This window comes from Natator depressus, chromosome 23 (genome assembly GCF_965152275.1).
Source record: "Natator depressus isolate rNatDep1 chromosome 23, rNatDep2.hap1, whole genome shotgun sequence".
Taxonomy (NCBI): domain Eukaryota; kingdom Metazoa; phylum Chordata; order Testudines; family Cheloniidae; genus Natator; species Natator depressus.
In genome coordinates, this window is record NC_134256.1 from 20,167,065 (window position 1) to 20,190,924 (window position 23,860).

The window sequence follows — 23,860 nt, forward strand, 5'->3', positions numbered from 1 at the left end:
CGGGGATAGAACCCAGGTGTCCTGGCTCCCAGCCCATACTGCCCTCACCACTAGACCCCACTCCCCTCCTCCAGAGCCGGGGAGAGAACCCAGGAGTCCTGGCTCACAGCCCCCCCTGCTCTAACCACTAGACCCCACTCCCCTCCCAGAGCCGGGGAGAGAACCCAGGAGTCCTGGCTCACAGCCCCCCCCCGCTCTAACCACTAGACCTCACTCCCCCCCTCTGCCAGCGCTGGGGAGAGAACCCAGGCGACCCCTGGCTCAGAGCCCCTCCCCAATTTTCTTGCTTCCGCCTTTGAAGGGATATGTCCCTCCTACGCCACCATCCCTCCCCGGGCAACCACCCTCTTTGCTCTCATTGGCTGCTCCTGACGCGCCCCGCCTCTCCGCCCTGTTCGCCAATCTAACCCCAGCTCCTCCCTCCCGATTGGTCGGAAGGAGAGGAAAGGGGACGGGGAGTAGGAGGGAGGGGGGAAGAGACCTGCGTCGTGACGTCACCCCGCTGCCGCCGCTGAACTTCGGGCTCTCGCTCTCTTTCTCCACCCTCTCCGCGTGCGTCACGCTACGTGTCGCGCGAGGCGCCCCGGAAGGACGCGAGCGAGCGGGCGGGGGAGAAAAAAAAAAAAAAGAACCAGGGGGCGCCGCCGCCATCTTGAGAGCGCGGGACGGAGCCAGCGCGGCGCGCGAGACACCCCCCGGCGCCGCCCCTCCCCCGCAGCGCGGCGCCCGGACGTCGGCGGCCGAGGCCGGGCCTGGAGCGGAGCCCGAGGCCGAGGGGAGCCGGCGCGGGGCGGGAGGGCCCTGGGTGCGGCCTCGGGGGCCTAGCGAGGGGCTGTGGGGCCAGACGAGGCCCGTAAGGCCTTGGGGGCCGCTGTGAGGGGCCAGGCAGGGAGGGGAGGGGTCTCTGAGAGTCGGGGGGGCTGAGGTGGGGGGTGCCAGGAGCCAGGGGGGCCTGGGGGGGCCAGGCAGGGAGGGGGCGTCTCTGAGAGTCGGGGGGGGGCTGAGGTGGGGGGTGCCAGGAGCCAGGGGGGGCCAGGCAGGGAGGGGGGTCTCTTAGAGGTGGGGGGGTGCCAGGAGCCAGGGGGGCCTGGAGGAGCGGGGCAGGGAGGCTTGCAGCGGAATCGGGGGCTGGAGGCCTGGTCGGGCCCTGTCGCCAGGGGCTGAGGAGCAAGCCGGGGGCGGGGGGGTCTGCACCCCTAAGAGGGCCGTGACTGAAGGGGGAGCTTTCTGACGCACACCCTGCCGGCTTCCCGACCTGAAGGGGCCTCGGTTTCCTGCCCTGGACAGTGGGGCTGGGCAGCCTGAGTTCCTGCCCTTCCACACCAGCGCCCAGCAGGCCGAGCCGGCCCCCCGCCGCCCATACGGAGCGAAGGGGGGCGCCCCTGGATTCCTGCTCAAGGAGGTACCCGGAAGGCACAGACTTGAGGCTGCGAGAGAGGGGCACCACCCCAGGGTGCTGCGTTCTGTCTTCGGAGCTGGGTCAGGTAGCGACAGCTATAATCCCAGATTTCCACCCTCCTCCAGCGACTGCATGATGGCGACCAACATAGGCGACCAGCGATCCTCTGAATGGTGATCATTGCACGTTGGGTGCTTGGGTGGGAACAGTAGAGGTTGCCCATTAATACACTGCTGCTTCGTGTGCATGGTGTTGATGTATTTGTGGGGAAGGGGATTAGAGGAAACAGTGAAATGTCTCTAGCAGTGACTGTCTTCATTTGACAGAAGCCCAGATTTATGGGCCTAAAGCAAACTAAGCTCCCCTTATTCTCCCAGGCTGCCACATGCCCTAGTTAGTTAGCCAGCCGGGCTGGATCGTCTTGTCACCAAATAGCTACAAAGAAATCTTCTATTTCAGAGCATGAGCTAGTGACTCAGAAGGGACAGGAATGGATCCTTGTTCTCTGTGTATTGTAGCGAGCCGGACACAGCGGCTGGCTGTGCTCCTTCCTCTGAAGCAAGAGCTAGTAACTGTGCACAGGATCGTCCTCGTCTTGTGTACTTATTTTAAAATGACTTGGAAGAGAATGTTGACTCTTTCAAGGCAAGAGTTACCACGTGCTATATGGGACCCTGACCCTGTTGAGGCTCTTTTTCTACTGCAGCATAGAAAGGCCCATCTTTTCTCACGGCATTTGAAAATGGGGTGAAGAAATGCTGGAGGGAGGACTGGTGGGTTAAGCCACACAGATTTTGTACTGGTATAGCTGTTTCCATTAGGGGTACGATTGATATTGCTGAAATAGTTATGTCAGTATAACCCTTAGAGTGGATGCAGCTACGCCAGTATAAAGGTATACCACTATAGCTAATTTCCCTCATGTGGGCATGAGCTGTACCAGTATAAACACCTTGATAATTGCATCCACGCTGGGAAGATTAATGCACCGGCTTTAATTCTACTGGTATCAAAGTGGTCCAGCTTTTGTGTCTAAACAAGTCTTCTGCATCTTCATTATGTCAAGTGTGACTAGAGTAGATGGGTGAGCCCCTTTAAATGCTTCAGTAAGGTGAAACGTTTATTAGTACTGACAGTGTGGGGATAAAAATTCTGAGCACAAATCTGAAAGAGCCAATCAGAGTGACCAAGGAAGCCAGAAGCAAATTAATGGCCTCATCACTAAAGAGTGGCAGTAAAACCTTTTAAGTGGTCTGGGGATTTCACATAATTTTAGGGGGTGGTTTCTCTGTCAGAAACATTAAATGAAAGGCTTAGAAATACAGCACAAAACAGACGGCCTTAGTATTAGAACCTGTCAAATTAGTGTTAGTCAAATATGTTGTTTGGCTGACTTTGGTATTAAGCGTAACATTCGTGATTTGCATGGCTGGGTTTAGCACTGTGAAGTTCTGAGATCTAGTTCTGCAATGAATTCTCCGCAGGCAAAACCACTTGGCCCATGTGGGTCCCCTGTCAACTTTGTTGGGGGGCCCCACGCTGTGCTCATTGCAGGATGGGACCCTCCTGGAGTGGAAATGACCCACACATTTTCAGTTCCTTTCTAAAGGCGTCAAAACTATGTGTGAACTGTTTTGCTGCATGCCAGGGTGTTGTGGGTTTTAAAGGTTGTCAGGGATAGGAGGAAAACTGAGGGTGTTTTTTTTTTTCTTCTTTTGTGATGTATAAAGAAATCTCTCCTTTACTGTTAACTGTTTATTGGGGTTTACCTGTGTTTGAGGGGCAGGTTTATGTGGTAGGCAAGGGAGCCATAGCTTAGCAAACTTTTAAGGCCAGGAGGGACATTAAATCATCTAGTCTGATCTCCCATTTAACAGGCCATTGAATTTCCCCTAATTCCCCTTGTAGTGATCCCAATAACTTTCATTTAACTAAGAAAGCATCTTTCAGAAAGGCATCCAGTCTTGATTTGGTACCATCAAGAGATGGAGAATTCAATTCAGCACAACCTGTGGGAGGTTGTTTTATTGGCCACTGACCCTTACTGTTACAAATTTGTGACTCGTTTCTAATTTGCTTGGCTTTAACTTCCAGCCACTGGGTCTTGTGCTGCATCATGATGTGGGTCAAAACCTTTTTTATGAAACCAAGAGGATGGTGCATTGGATAAAGATTCAAAGAGATCTTTTCTCCTAACCATCAGTTTTGAGTTAAATCAGTGTTGGAAAGAGAGTCTGACAATCTTCCCCTTCCCATTGGCTTAGAATCCTGCAAAGACTTAATTTTCCCCATGTCACCTTGGTACCAGTGATGTCATAGTCCTGCTAGTTCTCCAGCTGGATGAATAGATATAAAGCACGATTTGATTCACCAAGTGGAAAGCCTCCGTTTAAACCATCGATTTAAATCAACTTTTCCATTTGTACTTCAGTTATTTTTCTAATGAAAGGTGTATTCTCATTGGTTGATATAACCATTAAAATGTAGCGCCTTTACAGTAGATGTATATCTTTTTGCTATCTTTGGATGTACAGTGTATCTCTATACACTTATTTAAACAGTAATATAGCTTTATATTTTCAGATTATTAATTGTAAATTTTAGTATGTTGGAAAAAGGTGAATGAGCTATTGCTTAGTTATTACTATTGTGCCATATATTTAAAGTTTGACGTCAAAAGTTATTTGTTTTTCCCCCCGGATTCTTTTTTTATCTAGAAAAGCAGCTTTTAACTCAAAGTTTTTTGGTAGACGCTCATGGATTCAGCAATTTTATTTTTTAATTATTTAGGCCTAACATATCTTGTATTAAATTCAGATTTCCTTTTAAACAGGTTTATTTTTAGAAAGTAAACCTTATTAAAATTTAAATAATCAAAAAATCTGATTTCATAAAAATAATCTGATTTTTTTTATCCAGTCAACCATGGAGTCTTCCAGGAAAGAACTGGGTAGACAAGACATGAATTTCTACCATAAAACCTCTTAAACCGTTCATTATAAGTAAAAGGAGACACAAAATTGGTATGAAATCTGATCCATTTAGGGGCATTCTACTCAGCTTCCTAAAATATCCTCTCCCTGATCAAGCAAGATGACTTTGCATAGTTTTCTTCACAGTTCAGTTGGGAGTTTTCTAAGCCCTGGGGCTTGCCAGATATTGGACAACTGAAAATAAGCCGTGTAATTTTGAAGTGGGAAGCATGCTTCTTTTATATTTTTTAGAGATTCCTTTTTTATTTAAAAAAAAAAAACTAAATTGACAGCTATTTGAAAGTCACTCAGAGGTTTGATGCATAGAAGTATTTCTGGCAGCAGGTGGATTAATAAGCAAAATGCAGGTGAGAAGGCCAGAGGTCTAACACGCTGTAACATTGCCCTCTGACTTACCTGTGAAGACGAAAGCTTGTTTGTGTCATCATAAAGTCACTCCTGGGCATCTAGTGTAATAGTCCCAGTGAGACTGGTGTGGCTATCTGGGCGTGTGCTCCTCTTTCACAGTAGGCCAGGTTCTCCGATGGAGAACGGGACTGGCAGTAAGGGACAAAGCTAGCCACTTCTAAGTTTGACTCTGGATCTCATGCGTGAAAGCTTCTCCTCTCTGGCAGTTTGGTGTTCTGTGTGAAATGAAGTATCTCAGTCTAGTTCCTAGTGGCCATATTGTCTTTGGCTTGGGGGGGGTCATGGAGACATGACTCCCAGAGCAGGATGGACTTAGTGATTAGGGTTCCTTTCCCTCCTAGCCTCTCTGTGCCTCAGTTTCCCCTCTGTAGCATGGGGATAACAGCCCTGCCCAGCCTCATAGGGCTGCTGTGGGGATTAATACATTAAGATTACAAGGCGCTTAGATACTAGGGAGGGGAGGGTGGGGCAGTTAAGCGTCATAGTGTGTCCTCATTAGTTACCATGTGTGAGCAGGAGACCCTAGAGTGGAGGAGGAGGGCACAGCGGCAGAGATGAGGTGTGTGCAGTACGGTGACTGCCAAGAGAATCACTGTATTTATCCTCTGGGTGGCACTCCTGCCTCCCTTCTGCTCTTAGCTTAAACTGCAGCTTGCTTTACCCTCGACTGCCTGGGGCTGACCCTTACCTGTGCAGCCAGGGCAGAGGGATTCCCAGGCTTCAGGCGTAACTCTCATCTTTCTCTTGACACGTCCAGGGCTCCCCAGTACAATCTAGGGAACAGCACGGCCCGGGAAAACAGCATGGAGGGGCAGGCGCACGAGAACCCTGAGTGGGAGAAAGCCAGGCAGGCACTGGCTAGTATCAGCAAAGCCAGCGCTGCCTCTGGGACCAACAAGGGCTCCAACAACGGACTGGCTAACACGCAGGTAACAGGCCCCGCCGCTTTTTCATGGGGTTCTGGTCTCCTGGGAGCCAGCATGCCGGGAGATCTTACCCCGCCCCAGCACCCAAGAGAAGGCTCAAAGGTTTAATTTCCATGCCATTTCACTTAGTTCATTACGTGACTCAGGCTGACGGTGTGACCTAGTCAGTAGAGCACAGGACTGGAACTTGGGAGACCTGGCTTTTCTGGGTGAACCTGGGGAAGTCACTTACCCTCCGGTCCCCTTCCTCTGCCCGTCTTGTCAATTTAGAGCGTCAGACTCTCTAGAGGAGGGACTGTCTCGTGTAGGACCAGCCCCAAGTGCTGCGGAGCCCCCATCTGGTCCCACAAATCACCTCAGACCACTTGGGATGACTGCATTTTATACCTTGCTGATTGGACACATTCGCTCTTCTTTATCTACGTGGCTACCGCCGTCAGGAGCCACAACCATGGATTGGGGCCCTGTCGTGTGAGCTGCTGTACAAACCCAGAACAACAAGCCCCCCAGTGAGCTTCCAATCTGTCGACTGACCCGGTTGGGTGGTGTCCACACGCTGGTTTTAGACACCGTCTTCTATCGACCGTGTCGTGTGTGCGTGCGCTTACTGTGCATGCTGGGGACCCCCTGGGTTTCTATCCCCTGCTGCCGCAGCAGCAGCTCATATCCAGAGGTCTGGTACCCGGTGCAGTGCATCCTGGGATAACCAGTAGAGGACTAACCGCAGCCCTGCACGTGGGTAATGGGGTCCAGTCTGCCCGCCCTCGTCACTGCCTTTCCTGATGATCCCGTATGTTTCTCTGCAGTATGCCTCCCAGCAAGGCGACCCAAACGCCATGCAGCAGCAGCAACAGTATTACCAGTGGTACCAGCCGTACAGCTTCGGATACCCCTACAATTACTGTTACCCAATGGTGAGCGATTTATCCCCGGCCCTGTGGTTGTGATCTCTTAGGAGCCCTGGGTTCTAGCCCCAGCTCATCTCTTGCTAAGTGACTTAGCATCAGCTCATGAGAGGTGCTGGGTGGTGGGAACTGACTTTGGGACATGTGGGGGGCATTTAATGTCTGGGGGGGGGCGGGGGGGTTAGCCAGCATTTGTTAAACTCTTGCCAAGAGCTGTGTCCTGATGCGACTCTGTGGGGCTGGGCTCTTCTCTGCAGAACGTCTACCCAGGCTACAGCTTCCCCAACCAGTACGGGGTCGCGGGGTCCTATTCCTCTTCATCAGCCCAGCAGCCGCAAGGTCCGAGCCAGCACCAAGGGAACATGAGCCAGGTAGGTCCCAATTCCCAGCCCTTGCAGAGTGCTCAGGGGTCATGGTGCCCGACCTTCTGGACAGCGCTCGGTTCTTTCCTCCCGCCCGGGGCCAGGTGTCGCATCAGGATTGTGGCCTAGTGGTTAGAACAGGACTTTGAGCACCTGGGTTCTGTCCTTGGCTCAGAGGTGCAGTCTTCCCTGGGGGTTGGAGCAGGAGGTACTGGGAGTGAGAAATCAGTGGATTCTGTTTGAAGCTCTTGGCGGGAGTGTTGTCTAGTTAAAGTGGGGGGCTGGGAGCCAGGACTCCTGGGTTCCCTCCCCAGCTCTGGGAAGTGGGCAGGATAGAGCACAGGGACTGGGTGTATGGCAGCAGGCAAGAAACTGAGTTAGAGACTTTTCCTCTTGAGCCAGGGGCTTGTAACCCTTGGCCACTCCCCAATTCTTAAGACAACGGGCTGAAAATTGCTGTTGGCACAGTTTTCCCCCTCCTTGCCCCGTGAAGGCCGTGGGGCTACACTGGTGTATCTGGGAGGGGGGATGGGCCAGTTTGCCTACACCTCTCCCCGTAATCTGCTTCTCACCGGGCCTTGAAACCTGTGCAGGACAGTCGTGTGCCACCCTCCACTGAAAGCGTCTTTCTTTCCCTTCCAGCCCCCAGTCCCTGGCATGGAGGAAGGCATGGCCTACCCCAACCAACAGCAGCAGATGGCCACCTCCACCCCCCCGCAGCCGCCTCCGCAGCATGGCAGCCACCCCGGGGGCGCCATGGGCCAGCAGCAGGGTGGCTCGTCGGGGGGCCAGCACCTGCAGCAAAACTCCGGCGCCTCCTACAGCCAGCACGCCTACTCAGAGGGGCCCAAGCCCAAGAAGGGGCAGCCGCTGTGGAACCGCATGAAACGTGAGTCCTGGCCCTGGGTGCAAATGGCTGCTCCTGGGTACCGGGCCTGGGTGGGTGGGGGTGTCAAAGGATTAGAGCAGGGGAAGCTGGGAGCCAGGACTCCTGGGCCATACCCCTGGGTCTGGTGGGTTAGAAGAGTGGGGAGGGGGCAGGAACAGAACCCAGAGCGCGTTCCGGTGGCTAGGATGGGGAGCTAAGGCTTCTGGATTCCTTTCCCAGCTCTGGGCGGTTCTTAGGCGTTAAAGCAGGAAGGGGGATGGAACGGGGGAGACTGGTGGTCGGGTCTCCTGGGCTCTACTTTGCTCTCCTCGGCCGAGTGGCTGGATGAGCTAGAGTGGGTCTCTCAGCACAGCTCCTTGGAAGTGACTGTAACTCGCCAGCCCCAAGCCTTGCATCTTCTCCGTGGCATCTGCATGCGCTCCTGACTCAGGTCAGCCGCTCATCCCCATTGGCAGTACAGAGGCCCTGCTCTGGCAGCGGGAGCGGGACTGTATTTTGGCTCACGCAACATCCCAGCTGTTAATGATGTTCCTGTTGCTGACCCTTTACTGGTGGTGAGAGGTGAGAGTTGGGGCCCAGCATAACTTTCAGAGCCCAGGTGAAGTTTGTGTCCCTGGTGATGAGGAAAAGCACCTCTTGACTTGTAAATGAGTGCGTGGGATTATAAATCAAGAGGTAGTAAACACAGAGCTGTTTACACAGCTCTTCAGAGCGTAGCAGCACTTTGTACTTGCTCCCCATCTGTCAAATGACAGTAATACACCTTCCCACCTCATGGGGGCGTGCTCCACAATGGAGACGTTCCTCTAAAGAGCATCAAGTATGTTAGGCTTCTGCCTTCTCTCTAGAGGCACTCATCTCCCCTCCTGTGAGAAGTCAGTATTGCTTGCCCTGTGTTTGCATGCAGTCGCTTCTAGGGTGGAGTGTGGGACTGGCTACACAGGGTCCCGCACCTAATGCAGAGATGAAGACACCTCTGGGATGGGATGTGGGGCTGTTTATACAGGGGTTTTACCATCAGCACAGGAAGACAACGTAGCAGTTCAGGACAGGAAGTGAAGGAGATTCTGTTTCCAAGTAAAATTAGAGAGATGGTGGATTGGCTTAAATCAAATCCGACAGATGTTGGAGTCCCATGTATCTAGTTTTGGGGCTTGATCTCGAGTGAGTCCCTCAAACCCAAGGATTTAATAAACTTGTAACTCACCTCCTGCTTCAAGCCATCCAGTAAACTTCTCTCTTGTCCCAGCAGAAGCCCCTGGAGCTGGTGGCCTGAAATTCAACATCCAGAAACGCCCCTTTGTGCTAACGAACCAGAACTTCGGGACCTCGGACCAGCACTGCAACTTCGGGCCACAGCAAAACTCAGAGAAACATCACAACCAAGGGTATGTGTCTCGCTCCCCTGCCAGTCCGTCAGTCATGCTCACAATGCCTAAGGGAAGTGGGATGGTCTACAAAGGGGGAAGCGATGCAGGGCTGGGAGTGACAGCTGAGTTAGATTCCCAGCATTGCCCCTGAACTCCCTGTGGGCAAAACTTTCTCATAAAATCAGCTGTCTACTCCCCAATTGTCCTAGCAGCCCTTCTCTGCCCATCTGGCTTGGATTCCTCTTCCTTGAATTATTTCCAGAGAGTTCTCAGGTCTGTGTTAAAGAGATCCGACTAGGTGATCACAACGGTGCCTCCTGGCTTTGGAATCTATGGGGGGGAAAAACCCATGGGTGCCCGAAATGGGACACAGGACTCCAGTTGGGGGCTTCCCAGTTCCTTGTCCAACAGGTCAATACTTTCCATTGTGACAGGTTGGACCCCCCTTCCAGGGTGCCACCTGATGTACTGGGGTCCCACTGAGCCCACCCGTTCCACCAGCCTAGCCTCACCCTGTCCTTCTGCGCACACCCATGTGGGTAGGGACACTCCCAGGTGTAGAATCACACACAGTCTGCAATCAGCTCTGCATGGGAAGACTTAGCTCAGGGAATTGCCCAGCACTCTGGTGCACACGCCCTGTGCAGTGTAAACCCGAAATTATTGTCTTGTGCTGTATAGAGATCTATGAATTGCACAATCCGGGTTTTAGAATAAACAAAAAACAAGTTTATTAACTAAAAAAGGTAAATTGTAAGTGATTCTCATAGCTAGCAAACAGAACAAAGCAGATTTCCTCTGTAGCATAGGGCACGGGTCACTTGCTGGAGGATTCTCTGCTCCTTGAAGTCTTTAAACCACGATTTGAAGACTTCAGTAGCTCAGACATAGGTGAGAGGTTTTTTGCAGGAGTGGTGGGTGAAATTCTTTGGCCTGTGTTGTGCAGGAGGTCAGACTAGATGATCATAATGGTCCCTTCTGACCTAAATATCTGTGAATCTATAAGATTACTGAGCAAATAAACAAAACACGCAAACTAAGCTTAAAACACTAAAGAATATTGGCTACAAATAATAATTTCTCACCCTAAATGTTGTTTCAAGCAGTTAAACTGCATTGCTTGCAGCTTAAATCTCCAGGTATTCCTTTCATAGGCCAGACCTTTCTCGCCTGGACTCAGCCCCTGCCGCCCCACCCCTCAGCTTAGTTCCTTTGTTTCTTCAGGTGGCTTCAGCAGTCTTCCTTCTTGGGCAGGGAGGCAATGGAGAAGATCCAAGATTAACTCACTTCCCAGCCTTAAATAGGATTTTGCATATGGCAGGAATCCTTTGTTTCCCTGTTTGACCCCCATCCCCTCTTAATGGAAAAACACTAGAAGCCCAAGATGGAGCCTAGTACCAGGTGACATGATCACCTGACTCTGTAATGTCAAAGCAGCATCCCAGGAAACTTCTCTGGAAGACAAGAAAGAGATTAGTATCTTCAGCGTCCTATTGTCCTTCCTAATGGCCCATCCAGGTTGTTTGCGTACTCTCTGGTGGGCATTCCCTGGGTTTACGCACAGTTGTAATTGTTACATAGTCGGTATTCCTAACTTCAGATACAGAAATGATCCATGCATACAAATAGGATAATCATATTCAGTAAATCATAGCCTTTCCCATGATACCTCACATGACCCATGTTGCATAGAACATACCTTAGTTATACTGTATCCATATCATGACCATATCTCTATGAAGAATATGGGGCGTCATGTCACACCCATACCTTCTGGAAACATCTAGCGTGATCTATCCTAGGGTTGCCCCATCTTGGGATCTGTAAGTCCCATCAGCTAGGAGCTGGTCTATGCCCTGGACCGCAGGAGTTTATCTCCCATCCCAAACCCCGCTTCAGTGGCTCACCTTGGGTCTCTAACGTCTGGCTTCTATTCTGGTCCTTCCCCTGCAGCTCGTCTGCCGGCAAACCAGAGGACTGGCCCCAGGACATGAAGGAGTACGTCCAGCGCTGCTTCACCGCCTGCGAGTCGGAGGAGGACAAGGACCGGACGGAGAAGCTGCTGAAAGAGGTGCTTCAAGCCAGGCTGCAAGACGGCACGGCCTACACCATCGACTGGAGCAGGGAGCCACTGCCGGGGTTAGCCACGGTGCCAGCGGGGTGAGGGTCGGGGGGCGGAACAGTGCAGGGCTGGAAGCCAGGACTCCTGGGTTCTCCAGATACTGTCAGGAGTAGGCGCTGTTGGAAAACAGGAGTGATCTCAGCCCCCCAAGAGGCAGGGAGCTGAGGCTCCCTCAGCGAACACTAGTGACGCTCTGACCCCCGGCGGCCTCTCTTGTAACGTGTGCTCTCCCCTCCAGGCTGAGCAGGGACAGCACGGCCGAGAGCCCCAAGAAGAAGCGCTGGGAGATGTCTTCGCTTCACGCCCCCCGGGGCCCTATGCCCTCCGTCCTGTCACCGCAGCAGCAGCAGAGGGGCAGCAGTGGGGGCAGCGCGGTGGGCTCCCAGTCCCAGCGCGGGGGGGGCGGCGGGGCTGGCCGCGCCCGAGGGAACAGCTTCCCCACCAAATTCGGGAACCGCAACGTCTTCATGAAGGAGAACAGCTCGTCCTCCAGCGCTGGCTCCCGCTCCCGCTCGTCTTCTCGTTCGCCCAGCCGCCACTTCCGGCGCAGGTAGGGGCCTGCGGGGCCGCACGGGGGCCCAGCCAGTCCTCGGGGAGTCATCACCAACCCGGGATACCTGCGGGCTGAGCCCCTCAGACAGCCCTAGCTAGACCCCGAGGGCGTGATGTGATTAGAGACAGGATGAGACCCCGGGGGCTTGTCCTACCTGGCGTCCTGCCCCCCTCGTCCTCCCCCTGGGCCTGTCTAGCCTGGTATTCCCCACCCCGGCCTTTTCTTGGATCAGACCAAGAGGCCTAGCCAAGCTGGTATCCCTGACACCATGCTGGCTCAGCCCCTCGGGCCCCTGCAGGACACTTAAAAGCTAAGTTAACCTGCTGCCCTGGTGGGTGGGGAGACAACACTGGAAATGGGACCCCAGTGTGACTGGCACGGCGACACCTGCCTGAGTCTGCGGACAGCCTGAGCCATTGCTCTGATAGTGGGGGAGACGTGCCTGTGCATCCCAGTGCCTCTCCTGCTCAGGGGGAGCTCTCACCCCCCCACGCAGGAGACTCGGGGGGGGGGGACAGCTGGGGAAGAGCCCTTGCCCCCTGCCTAATTTCAGGGGTGGGCTGGCTCTCAGGGCGGGGCCGGGGGGCACCAGGATTGCTGTGTTCTAACCCTGCCTCTTTCGGGCAGCGATTCCCATTCGGACTCCGACAGCTCCTTCTCCGGCACCGATTGCCGTCTGGCCAGCCGCAGGAGCGCGCCGAAAAACCGCGGCCGAGGGGGGCACGTGGACCGGGGCCGCATGAGGATGCAGAGGGGTAAAAGGTAACCCCGCTGCGTACCGGTCTTGGGCACGCCAGCCAGGAAGTGGTTAGGTGGGGGACTCTTGGTGGTCGGGACCAGCCTGGCTTAGCTTCAGGTCGGTCCGTGGCTTCGGTGTGCAAAGAAGCAGAGTTTGAGCCCAGATGGGGAACCGGGACTCCTGGGTTCTCCTGGGCTCTCGGTGGGGAATGGGGGCTAGCGGATGAGAGCGAGGGCAGAGTGGGAGTCAGGACTCCTGTGGGAGGAACTGGGATAAAACCCAGATTTGCCATGTGACCCTGGGCAAATCTGCTGCCCCCTCCACTTGGCTGCTGAGCTGAGCCTCCCGGCCACGTCCCTTTCAGGCATGACCAGGGCCCCTCCAAGCGCAACCGCAGGCGGAATGCCATGGACTACGAGGACCCCGAGAAGGAGTTCAAGAAGCAGCGGCGGGCGGCCCGCTTCCAGCACGGCCACTCCAAGAAGCTGCGCCTGGAGCCCCTCATCCTGTCCATCAATAGCCTGGACCCTGCCGGCTCGGAGAGCCTGGACTGGAATGAGCTGAAGATTATGGGCACCTGTCAGGAGATCACCAAGCACTACCTGCGGCTCACGTGCGCCCCTGACCCCTCCACCGTCCGGCCTGTCTCGGTGAGTGCCGGGCAGCCTCCACTGGGGTTACTGTAGTGCCCCGGGGCAGGCCAGGGGCCCCAGATGGGATTGGAGAGGGGACCATAATGCTGGGAGCCGAGGGGGTGTCCCAGCTGAGATCACAGCTCCGAGGGTATCTGGTGATCCGGCAAGGCGAGGAGCTAATGCTCTGCCCCGTGAGAGCTGCTTGTGCCATCGTGCGCTAGTGGCTAAAGTCCAGGATGCCTTGGGGGGTGGGGGAGGGGAAGTCAATTCCCTGTTTCCTGCCTCAGTTTCCCCTCCCAGGCTTTGTCTATGCCATACTCCAGCATGGGGACTCTGGCTAGACAGCACCCCACATATGGAAGCTGGGCCTCTGGTCTCAACTTGGGTCTGTGCTGCGTGATTGGGACCCCCAAATTTTGCATGGCATGTTTGTGTGTGGGAAGGGGGAGGCCTGCTGTAATAGTGAGCCCTGATCTGGGGTTGGGAGGGGCATAGGGGATGGGTTTATGTCAGAGGGGGTGCGACTGTGTCTCTCAGGTCCTGGCAGGGTCGGTATGGGTTGGATCCTGGGGTTGGGGTCTGTGCAGGGTGAGGGTGGGCCCCAGATCTTGGTTGGGGTCTGGGCATGGGGGGCTGATCTTGGGTAGGGGTCTGGGCAGCCACTGGCACTATGGTCATCACCCCCAAAGGCACACCCCTCCAAAGCAGCCATCAGCCTGCTCCTGGCCCAGGGGCCAGCCTGGCTTCGTGGCCTGCTGTCTCGTGAAGCGCTGGGGCTGGGTGCTTTGAGGCTCCGCTCCCCGTGGCAGTCGGGGCTCTAACACCGTCCTATCTAGCGGGGGCCCTGCTGTCCCCCGGGCATTGCCGCTCTCGCTCATCCCCTGCTCACCCAGGTGCTCTGCGTTCCCAGGTGCTGAAGAAATCCCTGTCCATGGTGAAGTCGCACTGGAAGGAGAAGCAGGATTACGCCTTTGCTTGCGAACAGATGAAATCGCTCCGGCAGGACCTCACGGTGAGCTGCCGGCCCCTCTCCCGGGAGGGGTCCCCAGGGAGTGGAGCTGCAAATACGGGTCTTGGCAGAGCCCTTTCCTCTGGGGGCTCCTCTGCGCAGGGAAACCAGTCACTTTGGACACAGAGTAGTGACTCCAGTCTCGGGTGTCTACACGGGGTCACACTGGATCATTCTCCTGCTATAGCCGTGTTGATTAACTTCTCAATATAGACAAGCCCTAAATGGCTAGACATGGTGTGACTTGGGACTCCTGGGTTCTCTCCCGAGCTCTGGGAGGGGAGTGGGGTCTAGTGGTTAGAGCGGGGGGGCTGGGAGCCAGGACTCCTGGGCTCTCTATCCAACCGTACCATTCACTTGCTGTTTGACTTCAGTCAAAATTGGTGGCAGCTACAAGCAACTTCCTGTCTTGAGTCGGGGGAGGAATTCTCCCTTCCTAGACAGGAGGCTTTGTGCGTTGCTGTGTCACTATATTCTGTGTACACAAACTCTTCTTCCCGGCCCTTGGATCCACCAGCGCTGACTCCTGGGCCGTGGGGTTAACTTCTCCTCGCTCTCCGGAGCTGCCCACCTCGCTGGCTTGCCCTGTTGGCACCCCTGAGGGGAGCAGCTAGTCAGAGCTCTTAAGGAGGCAGCCGCTCCATCGGCTGGGTTACTGCAAGCCCCAGAGATTCCCTTTCGGAGGCTCCCAACCTCTGCCACTCTCAGTACAGGAGAAGCGGCTCCATGGGACGGTCTGGTGGCAGGCCGGTCATCACTGGGGGAGGGGGTTGTGTTCGAATCCGACCTGGGTAATGCAGGGTGTTGAGCATCCCATGGGGATCCCTGCTTGTGTCTGGAGTAACCCCTCTCCCCTGCTCCATGCAGGTTCAGGGCATCCGCACGGAGTTCACGGTGGAGGTGTACGAAACCCATGCCCGGATAGCGCTGGAGAAGGTGAGGGGGGAGGGGGGTCTGGGTTGTCGCCTGCACGCTTGCTCTGTCGTTGGGGGTAGGTGTCAGGAGGCGGGTGCAGGATGTCTGTCCGCTGAGATAAAACCGGAGTGTTGGGGGCAACGTGGAATGGGCCAGGTGTAAGGGGGGGCAAAAAAGGGCAAGTGGGCTTGAGCATCCAGTTGGACTCCTGGGTTCTGTCCCTGACTTCAGGAGAGAAGTGGGGCCTAGTGGTTAGAGCAGCGGGGGGCTGGGAGCCAGGACTCCTGGGTTCTCTCCCCAGTCCATTGTCAATGCGCCTTGGGTGAGTCGGGCCCTGGCCCAGTAACAGGAATTCCCGTCTCTCCCCAGGGAGATCATGAGGAATTCAACCAGTGCCAGACCCAGCTCAAGTCTCTCTATGCGGAGAACCTGCCGGGCAACGTGGGGGAGTTCACCGCCTACCGCATCCTCTATTACATCTTCACCAAGAACTCCGGAGGTGAGCCCTGGCCGGGGACGGGTGTAAATATGCAGAGCCGCCACCTTGGCATAAGTCCTCCTTGGCTGCTGGCCCCACATTCCCTAACCATAGAGACCCTTCCCTAGAGTGGTGTCATTCCCCCAAAGCTCAGCCCTTGGCCGCAGAGCAGGGCTGCCCAGCCTTCAGGTGGGGTCCCCACTCCCTTGGCCCCAGAGTGCCTGCCTATGTAAATGCCACTCTGTCAGTCACCCTGCTCCAGTCTGCCACTCTATGGTGAGCCTTGGAGGACTCCCCAGTGATTCTGAGCCATAGAGCCCCCAGGGACGCCCAAAGAGCCAATGAAAATGGCCATCCGAGATGGAGAGCCTCCCAGCCAGTACCAGGAGACCGCACCTGCCCTGCAGTGCCCCCAGGGCTGGGAACGGGCCTGTGGCCAGCCGCGATAACCGCCTGCCTCCCCTCCCCTGCAGACATCACCACGGAGCTGGCCTACCTGACCAAGGAGCTGAAGGCGGACCCCTGCGTGGCCCACGCGCTGGCCCTGCGCACCGCTTGGGCCCTGTCCAACTACCACCGCTTCTTCAGGCTTTACCGCCAGGCGCCCTGCATGTCCGGCTACCTCATCGACAAGTTCGCCGAGCGGGAGAGGAAGGCAGCGCTCAAAGCCATGATCAAAACGTATGTCGGGTCGGGAGGGCGCCCCGCCCGCTAACCCCACCCCCTGCCTGGCAGCTGGGCTGTGGTGCCCCCTCGCTGGCTGAGCGCTGTCCTCCGGAGGCGCCTGGTGCCTCCCGTCCGAATTGGGGTAGAGATGTGGGGGCATCCAGTCACCTCTCCTCCGGTCGTCTCCCGGCTCGCTGTACGGCTGTGTCCGATTGGCCAACTAGGGCCAGGGTTAGGAAGGATCCCACGCTGGTAGGGGGGTGACCTAGGTCGGTGGGGAGAGGGGGGGTCGTCCATGATCTTAACCAGCTCCTCTGGTTCCGAGTAGCCGTCTCCCTCCGGCAGGTAAGTGGAACGTAGCCAGTGTGCAGCGGGGCCCCGTCAGGGACTCGTCTCTGCTCCGTGTCCAGATGCTGTGTAGCCCTTGGGTCGAAGCAGGGAGCTGGGACCGGCCTGGCTTGGGCTGAGGCAGGGGATTGTAGCCCGGCAGCGAATCTTCAGGGTGTGCGGGGCTTAATTCATGGGAGATCCAGGTTTGCACCTTGCCAAGCGGTGGCAGATCCAGGTGTCCTAGTGCTGTTGCCCCCAGACAGGACTGGCGGGGAGGGGTTCCCGTTACGTTGGCAGTTGTAGCACCCAGGTTGGGATCAGGGTGGCGCCGTGGTGCTGGATGGGGGCACTTTTCTGGAGGTCAGATCTCCTGAAACCTTCTCCGTTCTGACTGGGAAAGCGCTGGGGTTTCCCGGGGAGCGGGGGAGGCTCGGCTGCCCTCCCTCTCCAGCTAAGATTCACCGGGGCCAGGCTGCTGCCTAAAGTGGTGGAGGCGGCAGACTTCCTGCTGCGGGGGGGACAAGGGCGAAGCTAGAGAGGGAGGGGTTGGGAGTGGCCTAAGTGGCCACACAGGGAGATTCTAGCAATCAGATCGGCCCCATGGCAGCTGCCTTCCCTGCTCTTGAAACCAGGGACCTCGCGCTGCCCCTTACAGGCGTGGGGTGCATCCCCCCGAAGAGCATGGGTGCAGGGGGAGGGTGTATCTGCTACCCACCACTTGACCTGGGATGCGGATAGTTGCTGTTGGGGGTGCAGGCTACTGAACTGACTGCAGGGATGGGTGGGAGTTAGCAGTTTGGGGCAGGCAGCTACCCATGTGGGTTTGATCTTCATTGCAGGGGTGCTGCCTGGGGGTCAGGTCTGGGAAGGGCGTGGGGGGATCAGAGCTGCGGAGGGAGGAGTGTGTGTGCAGGCTGTTTGGGAGTCAGGTCCGGGGGGAATGGTGGTGTGGGGTCAGATCTAATGGGGCAGGGTGTTGCGGGGGCCAGATCTAGTGGGGTAGGTTGCTTGGGCCTGGGAGGCAGGGCATTGTGGGGGGCAGCTCTGAGGTGGAGGGGTGTACTGGCTAGATCCGTTATGTGGTGGTTCAGTCTGTGCTTGTCCTAACCTGCCTCCTGCTGCGTTTTCCCCCCGTTCCTTGGTGGGTTTTGTTTATTTGTTTCGTTTTGTTTCCTTCAGTTTCCGCCCGGTGCTCCCCGTCTCCTACGTTCAGTCCGAGCTGGCCTTCGAGGCTGCGGAGGAGTGCCAGCTCTTCCTAGCCGCTCTGTCCCTGGTGTACACAGACACCGACGCAACCAAGATTGACTGCAGGCAGAGCTTAGCAGTCCTGGCCAACTTCTAACCTACCCCCCACTCCTCCAGAGCCCCCCCTCTAATCGCAACCAAAGGGTAATGGCGGCTTGGTGTGTGCCACAGGCCAGCCACCGGGGCATTCCCCCTTGCCCCCACGCACCTCCGCAGACGGAAGAGGGTAAGACGGCCGGCCGCTGGACAGCTCCTCCATGGCGTGCCGGGCAGGGGCCCACGCGATGTTAACGCTTTTCTTTAGTCTCTTGCCAGCGGATCGTTCTCCGGGGGCGCTGGGGCGGGGAGGGTCAGGGAACGCAGCCTGTCCTCCGCAGCAGAATGCCCTCACCTAGTGTGAATGCCAACCCGTGCCACCTCAGTCTTCGGCTTGGCGCGCGCACGCCCGTGTTTGAAGAACCGCCCCTACCCCTGCCGATCTGTGCAAATTATGTCAGGAGAAATCAACTACAAAACGCAACACACTTTCCTTTTCTCCCGCCCGGAGCAATTGGAAGTGAACTCCGGAAGGAAAGAAAAACCCAGAGCTTAGCTGGGCTGCCTAGTTAAACGACCCTAGCAACAGGAAGCAAACGTCTAGAGCCGGCCGGTCTGGAAGTCTTTTCCAGAACTGTCTAGATCCTCCTGGCACTTTAAAAGCCAAGGAAACCATTTCCTCTGTGCAATGCTAATCTCTTCTTGGAAATGTGATTTCTCTGTGTATATTTCTCCAGGATGTGCTGTACAGAACCCCACCCTTCTATGATGTAAATAAGGAGAGAAATCCATTGTATTTTGTAAAGTATCTTTTCTACTTTTTTTAATGATAAACTTTAGCAGGTCGGGTTCTGATTTTTCTTTTGTTGACATTGTTGGGTTTTTTTTGTTTTTTTTAAAGAGTAAATCCTTTGTTGGATGTTGTGTATATTTCCACCTTGATCTGAAACTAACGTTGTCTCAGTTTTCTCTCTCTCTCTCTCACCCCTGCTTCTGAGCTTTTTGGCCAGCCTTCGAAAGAAAGCCAAACCAAAAAAAGCGCATCTGGGCAAAAAGAGAAAACAAAGAAAGAGCCGAAAGCACAGTGGAGGAGAATGAAAGCTGAAAGATCGAGCCCCGATCGGCTAACCCCCCGCCTCAGAGACTGTTGCTTAGAGACATTGTAAGAATCGGGGGGACCTGATGCAGAGAGAGAGTGGAATTGGGGTGATGCAGACCACACAGCTGCCGGGAATTGGTCGTCCCTCCGCTAATGGATTCAACCAGTTGCCAGCAAATCTTCCAGTCACGTCTAAGTTTCACCGTTTCTGTGTCCTGGAGTTTTTTTTGTCTATGCTCAGTTTAGTTGATCTTTATTTATTATTTTCCCCCCCCATTTCCTCAGTTTCTTTACAGGTAACTTGGTAATGATCCATTCCCTCCCCTTTCCCCATCCACAGTCTAATTGTCTTTTTTTTTTCTTTTTTTTTTCCCTTTCTTCCTATAGTCTTTAGCATCTCATTCTCCTTCCAAGCCTTCCCCCTTCCTTTCTTTTTGTTGGACATATGTAACTTTCTGATGTGCACTCGACAGCATGAATAGCTGGATTTCAAATGCTCTTTTTTTTTCTTTCCAGAAACTCTCTTCCTTTTTTGAGGAGTATTTTTCTCGAAATTGAAAATTAATAAAAACAACAAACGTAAGAAGAAACGCCTTGGGCTGCTGTCCTTTTTTTATTTTTTTGAGGCTGGATCAGGGGATCCCATGTGGGAATTGGGATGCCGGCATTTTCCCTAGTGCCTGTGTCCTTGGGCAAATCGCTCCTGGCCAGATTTCCAAAGGGATTTAGATGCTGAAAGATGCAGACAGATGCCTAATGTGGCATAAAGTGGCTGGGCTTGCTTAACCTTCATAGTGCTAAGCTGGTTTGGGGAATCCCGCTGGACTCTCCGCATCTTTGGTCATCCTTGAGTCTGAACTGTAGAAGACAAGCCCCTACCCCTGCTGTGAATGAATTCCTGCTTGATCGAGAGCTGTTAGTCTAGTCCTTCGCTAGCACCAGCAAAGGCCGCAGATCGGCCTGTTCGTATCCGTAGCAAGAGGCTGGAACGGGTTAGATGCCAATTTCACCGTCTGCACACGCTGACCAAAGACCGTTTCTAGCTACAGTGATTGGAATTTAGAGAAAGGCAGAGAGAGAGCTGCTTGGGAATGGGTGTTTCCTTGGTACGGGTTCACCTGGGCTGTTCCCGGTTTGAGTATAAAGGGGAGGAAGCAGGTGGGAAAATTGCCGTTGATTGTAGAGAAAATTGCTTGAAAAGAAACATCCGTGTTGTGGGGCAAAATGATCCAAGAGCATCAAATTCTTCCCACTAACATGAGCAAACCCACAGGGGTGAGGGGAACAGACCGGGGCTCGACCCTCTGTCTTCCAGCTGCAGCAGCTGAGCTTGCTTGGCGGGAGCCTGGGTTGCGGGACTCTTTGCCATGGGGCGAGGCAGCTGGCAAAGGACCAGAGGCAGGAGCTCCCTGGGTCCACCCCAGGCAGGGTGTACAATGAGCCGGGCCCTGCATCTCAGCTAGGAACTCCCTCCTCAGAGGCTGCCGGCTGGGTGAATGACTCGGGGTTTAGGAAAGGGGGGAGATGCCAGGGAAGGGGATGATATGCATGGGGGGCAAGGTGAATTGGGGAGCAGAGCTTGGGGTTAGAACCCAGGCATCCTGGCTCCCAGATGTCCCTGCTCCTTTCTCAGAGCTGCAGGTAGAACCCAGGAGTCCTGGCTCCCTACACCCCTGCTATAATCACTCAATCCCATGCTCCTCCCAAAGCTGCACATGGAACCCAGGAGTCTGGCTCTCAGCCCTGCCTGCCCCCATAACTACTAGGCCCCATTCCCCTCCCTGCAGTGGGAACAGCCCGGAAGTCCTAGCTCCCAGCTCTCATCTTGATGAGGGGACCTGAGAGAAGAGCTGCTCTCCCCTCAAGTTTTGATTTGGGGGGGGTGGATTGGATCCCAGGATAGAAGGGTCAGTAGGGCCCCAGCTCCTCTGGATTTGGGGAGGGGCGTGGGGTGCCCCCTCAGTACAGATCCAGCTCCACGAGGGTGCTGTAAAACCCGTCCGTCCGTCTGCCCCTGCCCACCTGGCACAGACACAGCGATTCCACTGCCTGGGTCCCCAGCTCCTCCCCGGGGGGCTCTGGGGGCAGGCTCAGCCTCGGCTCCCCACCCGCCGGGATCTTGGCCATGGTGAGATGGAAGCAATCGTGGGCTGGGAGCGGGAAGACAGTCAGCCCCTTGCAGGCAAATCCCTGCTCCAGGGCGTGGGCCAGCCCCACCAGCTCCGGGCCAGGCGCGGGGGCGGCGTACAGCACCCGGCCCTGGAAGGTGCCCAGGCCCCGGAAGCGCAGGAGCGGGGCAGGCGGCAGGAGGCGCCGGTGCTCGGCCTGCAGCTCCCGCAGGGCGGTGACGGCCGCCTGCATCTCGCTAGCACCGTCCAGCCGGAGGAGGCAGATGGTGAGGTGGAGGGTGGGCAGTGGGGCGCAGAACTCAGCCAAGCCGGGGTTGGCCCGGGTCAGGGCCTCCTGGAGCCGGGCCACCGAGCCCCGCAGCTCCGGGCTGGTGATGCGCACGGCCACGAAATGGGTGGGGCGTGGGGGCTGCGAGGCCACTGGGGGGCGGCTCAGGGCTCCTGGCTCAGCTTCGGCATCTTCATCCTCCTCTTCGCTCTCCGGAGCTACGGCTTCCTCTGGCGCTATGGCTTCCTCTGGCACCCCGGCTCCACCGGCCGGCGGGCATCCCCCAGCTGAGCCACCATCCCCCATTCCCACGGCCTGTTGGTGCCCGGCCTCTTCCTCCATCACCTCCAGGATGGTCCGGCCGCCCCCGGTGGAGCCGAAGACGTCGTCCAGCCGGCTGGCTTTGTCCCACACTACGCGGCCGCGGTATTTGAAGTACTGGATCCTGTGCTGGGGTATGGCCAGCACCTCCGGCCCAACCGAGGCCAGGTCCTCCCAGGAGAAGGCTGTGAAGGCGTCTTCCCGCACGCCGGAGAAGCGATCCAGGTGGCCCACGGTGAACGCGCCGGGCGGCAGCTGGCGGTCCCAGAGGATGCGGGAGACGACGTCCCCGGCTGTCTTCATGGGTGGCTTCTTGCTGGGGGGTTTGGGGGGCCGCTGGGGGGCGGCAGGCGGGGCGCCGGGGTGGGGGTTCCGGCAGCGGGCACCGAAGCGGCAACTGCCCGCCAGGAAGAAGCGGCAGGCGGGGCTGAGCGTGGGGTCTGGCTCTGTAACCCCCGGCCCATTGCACCCTGGTTCCGGGTCTCCCCCTGTGGGGTCGGCTGGGGGGGCAGCAGAATCTCCCCCAGCGGATGGGCCCTCCATTGCTTCAACAAAGTCCGGTCTGCAAGGCAAAGAGAGAGTTAGCACAGGGGCCAAGGCCTTTCCCCTTTCTGGGGGGCAGGCCCCGATCTGGAACGGGACAAGGGGCCTTTCCCCTCTAGGGGGCACTGGCTTCTATCCGGCCCCGGGGCAGGGGACTGGCTGGTTGAGGGGGGCAGGGACTCCAGCCTGTCGCCAGTGGGAGCAGGCTCCAGGGGCTGATCCTGCTGCATTGATCAGGAATTACCTGCCCCTGCGGAGCTGGGTGTCCCTGAGCCAGGCCTGGATGAGGATTTCCTGCTCTGGCTGCGCCCCTCCCACCCAGGCCACTTGCCCAGGGCTATAAAGGGAGCTGCAAGGGCTGATGGGAAAGGCGGTGAAATTTTTATGGCTCTAAACCCCAGGCCTCCAGCAGGGGGCAAAGAGCAACCATGGTGAATGTGTAATTTGCTGATTAGCCCCACCCAGAGCCAGCAAAGAAACCCAGGAGTCCTGGCTCCCAGCCCCACCCCTGCTCTTACTATTAGCCCCCACTCCCCTCCCAGAGCCAGGGAGAGAACCCAGGAGTCCTGGCTCTCCCCCGCAACACGCATACCACTAGACCCTGCTTCGCTCCCCGAGCCTGTCCTGGCTCCCAGGCCGAGAGCCCTGCTTGTCACAGTCCAGGCCCCGTTACCAGCCCCGTCCTTGCCAACTTCCTTGAAGACAATAATGTTCCCCTGCATAACTTGACCGTGGGCGGGACGGGGCGTCATTTGGACTCTGAGATAAGGCATAACCGTCCTTTAGCCTTGTGCCATATCCCCACCCAGCGCGCAGGAGAGAACCCAGGAGTCCTGGGGCTCCGCCCCCTCCCTGCTCTAACCACCAGACCCCACTCCCCTCCCAGAGCCAGGGAGAGAACCCAGGAGTCCTGGCACTCAGCCCCCTCCCTGCTCTAACCACCAGACCCCACTCCCCTCCCAGAGCCAGGGAGAGAACCCAGGAGTCCTGGCTCCCCCTCCCCCAGGGAAAATGCCCCGTGCCTCATTCCCCACCCCCACCCCGAGCCAGCCATGCTGATGTTGCATCAGGCTCCCAGCTGCTCTGTTTCACTTGGGCACTTAGCTCCCTGTTCCTGGCAGGGCCTGCCAGGCCTCCTGGACAATGTCACCCCCCCACCCCCAGCCCCAGATCTGTTTACAGTGGAAATCGCCTGATGCCAGAAAATTCACAGAGCATGACTGGGAGCCCGGGGCACCACTGGGGGATGCTAACCCAGCCCGGGGGGGAGGGGAGTGGGGGGGAGGCTGGACAAGGTTTTGGGGCAGGGGGGGCATTAGTGGTGAATCTGAATCCTGGCTTCTGAATCCTGGTGGGCTGACAGGCCTGAGCCCCCTGTGAGAGGATTTACCCTTGGGCCGGGGGTGGGGTAACACATGGGGAAACAGGACCCTAATTCTCCGCTGGTCTGGGGAGGTGGGCAGAGGACAATGCCAGGGTAGTGCAGGGCAAGAGGGAGCGCATGTGTGTGTGGGGCGGGG

The 23,860-nt window shown here is 56.5% G+C and overlaps 2 protein-coding genes across 2 annotated transcripts; one reads left to right on the top strand and one right to left on the bottom strand.

The window, feature by feature from the left end:
- The first annotated feature begins 1,134 nt into the window (after positions 1-1,134).
- Positions 1,135-19,594, top strand: LENG8 (leukocyte receptor cluster member 8). The gene is made up of 15 exons (XM_074937785.1): positions 1,135-1,572; positions 5,558-5,729; positions 6,533-6,640; positions 6,889-7,002; positions 7,636-7,882; positions 9,135-9,270; positions 11,206-11,391; positions 11,613-11,924; positions 12,555-12,689; positions 13,031-13,316; positions 14,212-14,313; positions 15,178-15,246; positions 15,595-15,724; positions 16,177-16,384; positions 17,879-19,594. The coding sequence occupies exons 1-15, from the start codon at positions 1,532-1,534 to the stop codon at positions 18,039-18,041; spliced, it is 2,409 nt and encodes an 802-aa protein (XP_074793886.1). The 5' UTR covers positions 1,135-1,531; the 3' UTR covers positions 18,042-19,594.
- Positions 17,595-22,340, bottom strand: LENG9 (leukocyte receptor cluster member 9). Its single transcript, XM_074937424.1, has one exon. It carries the CDS (start codon positions 22,338-22,340, stop codon positions 21,039-21,041), a length of 1,302 nt encoding a protein of 433 aa, XP_074793525.1. The 3' UTR covers positions 17,595-21,038.
- Positions 22,341-23,860: the final 1,520 nt, after the last annotated feature.

Excerpts from the sequence above, each read along its gene's own strand:
- LENG8 (XM_074937785.1), top strand. The coding sequence starts at position 1,532 with ATGATGGCGACCAACATAGGCGACCAGCGATCCTCTGAATG. Across the intron at positions 7,883-9,134 it reads GCTGTGGAACCGCATGAAAC|AAGCCCCTGGAGCTGGTGGC; the intron begins GTGAGTCCTGGC and ends TTGTCCCAGCAG. Across the intron at positions 13,317-14,211 it reads CCACCGTCCGGCCTGTCTCG|GTGCTGAAGAAATCCCTGTC; the intron begins GTGAGTGCCGGG and ends CTGCGTTCCCAG.
- LENG9 (XM_074937424.1), bottom strand. The coding sequence starts at position 22,340 with ATGGAGGGCCCATCCGCTGGGGGAGATTCTGCTGCCCCCCCAGCCGAC.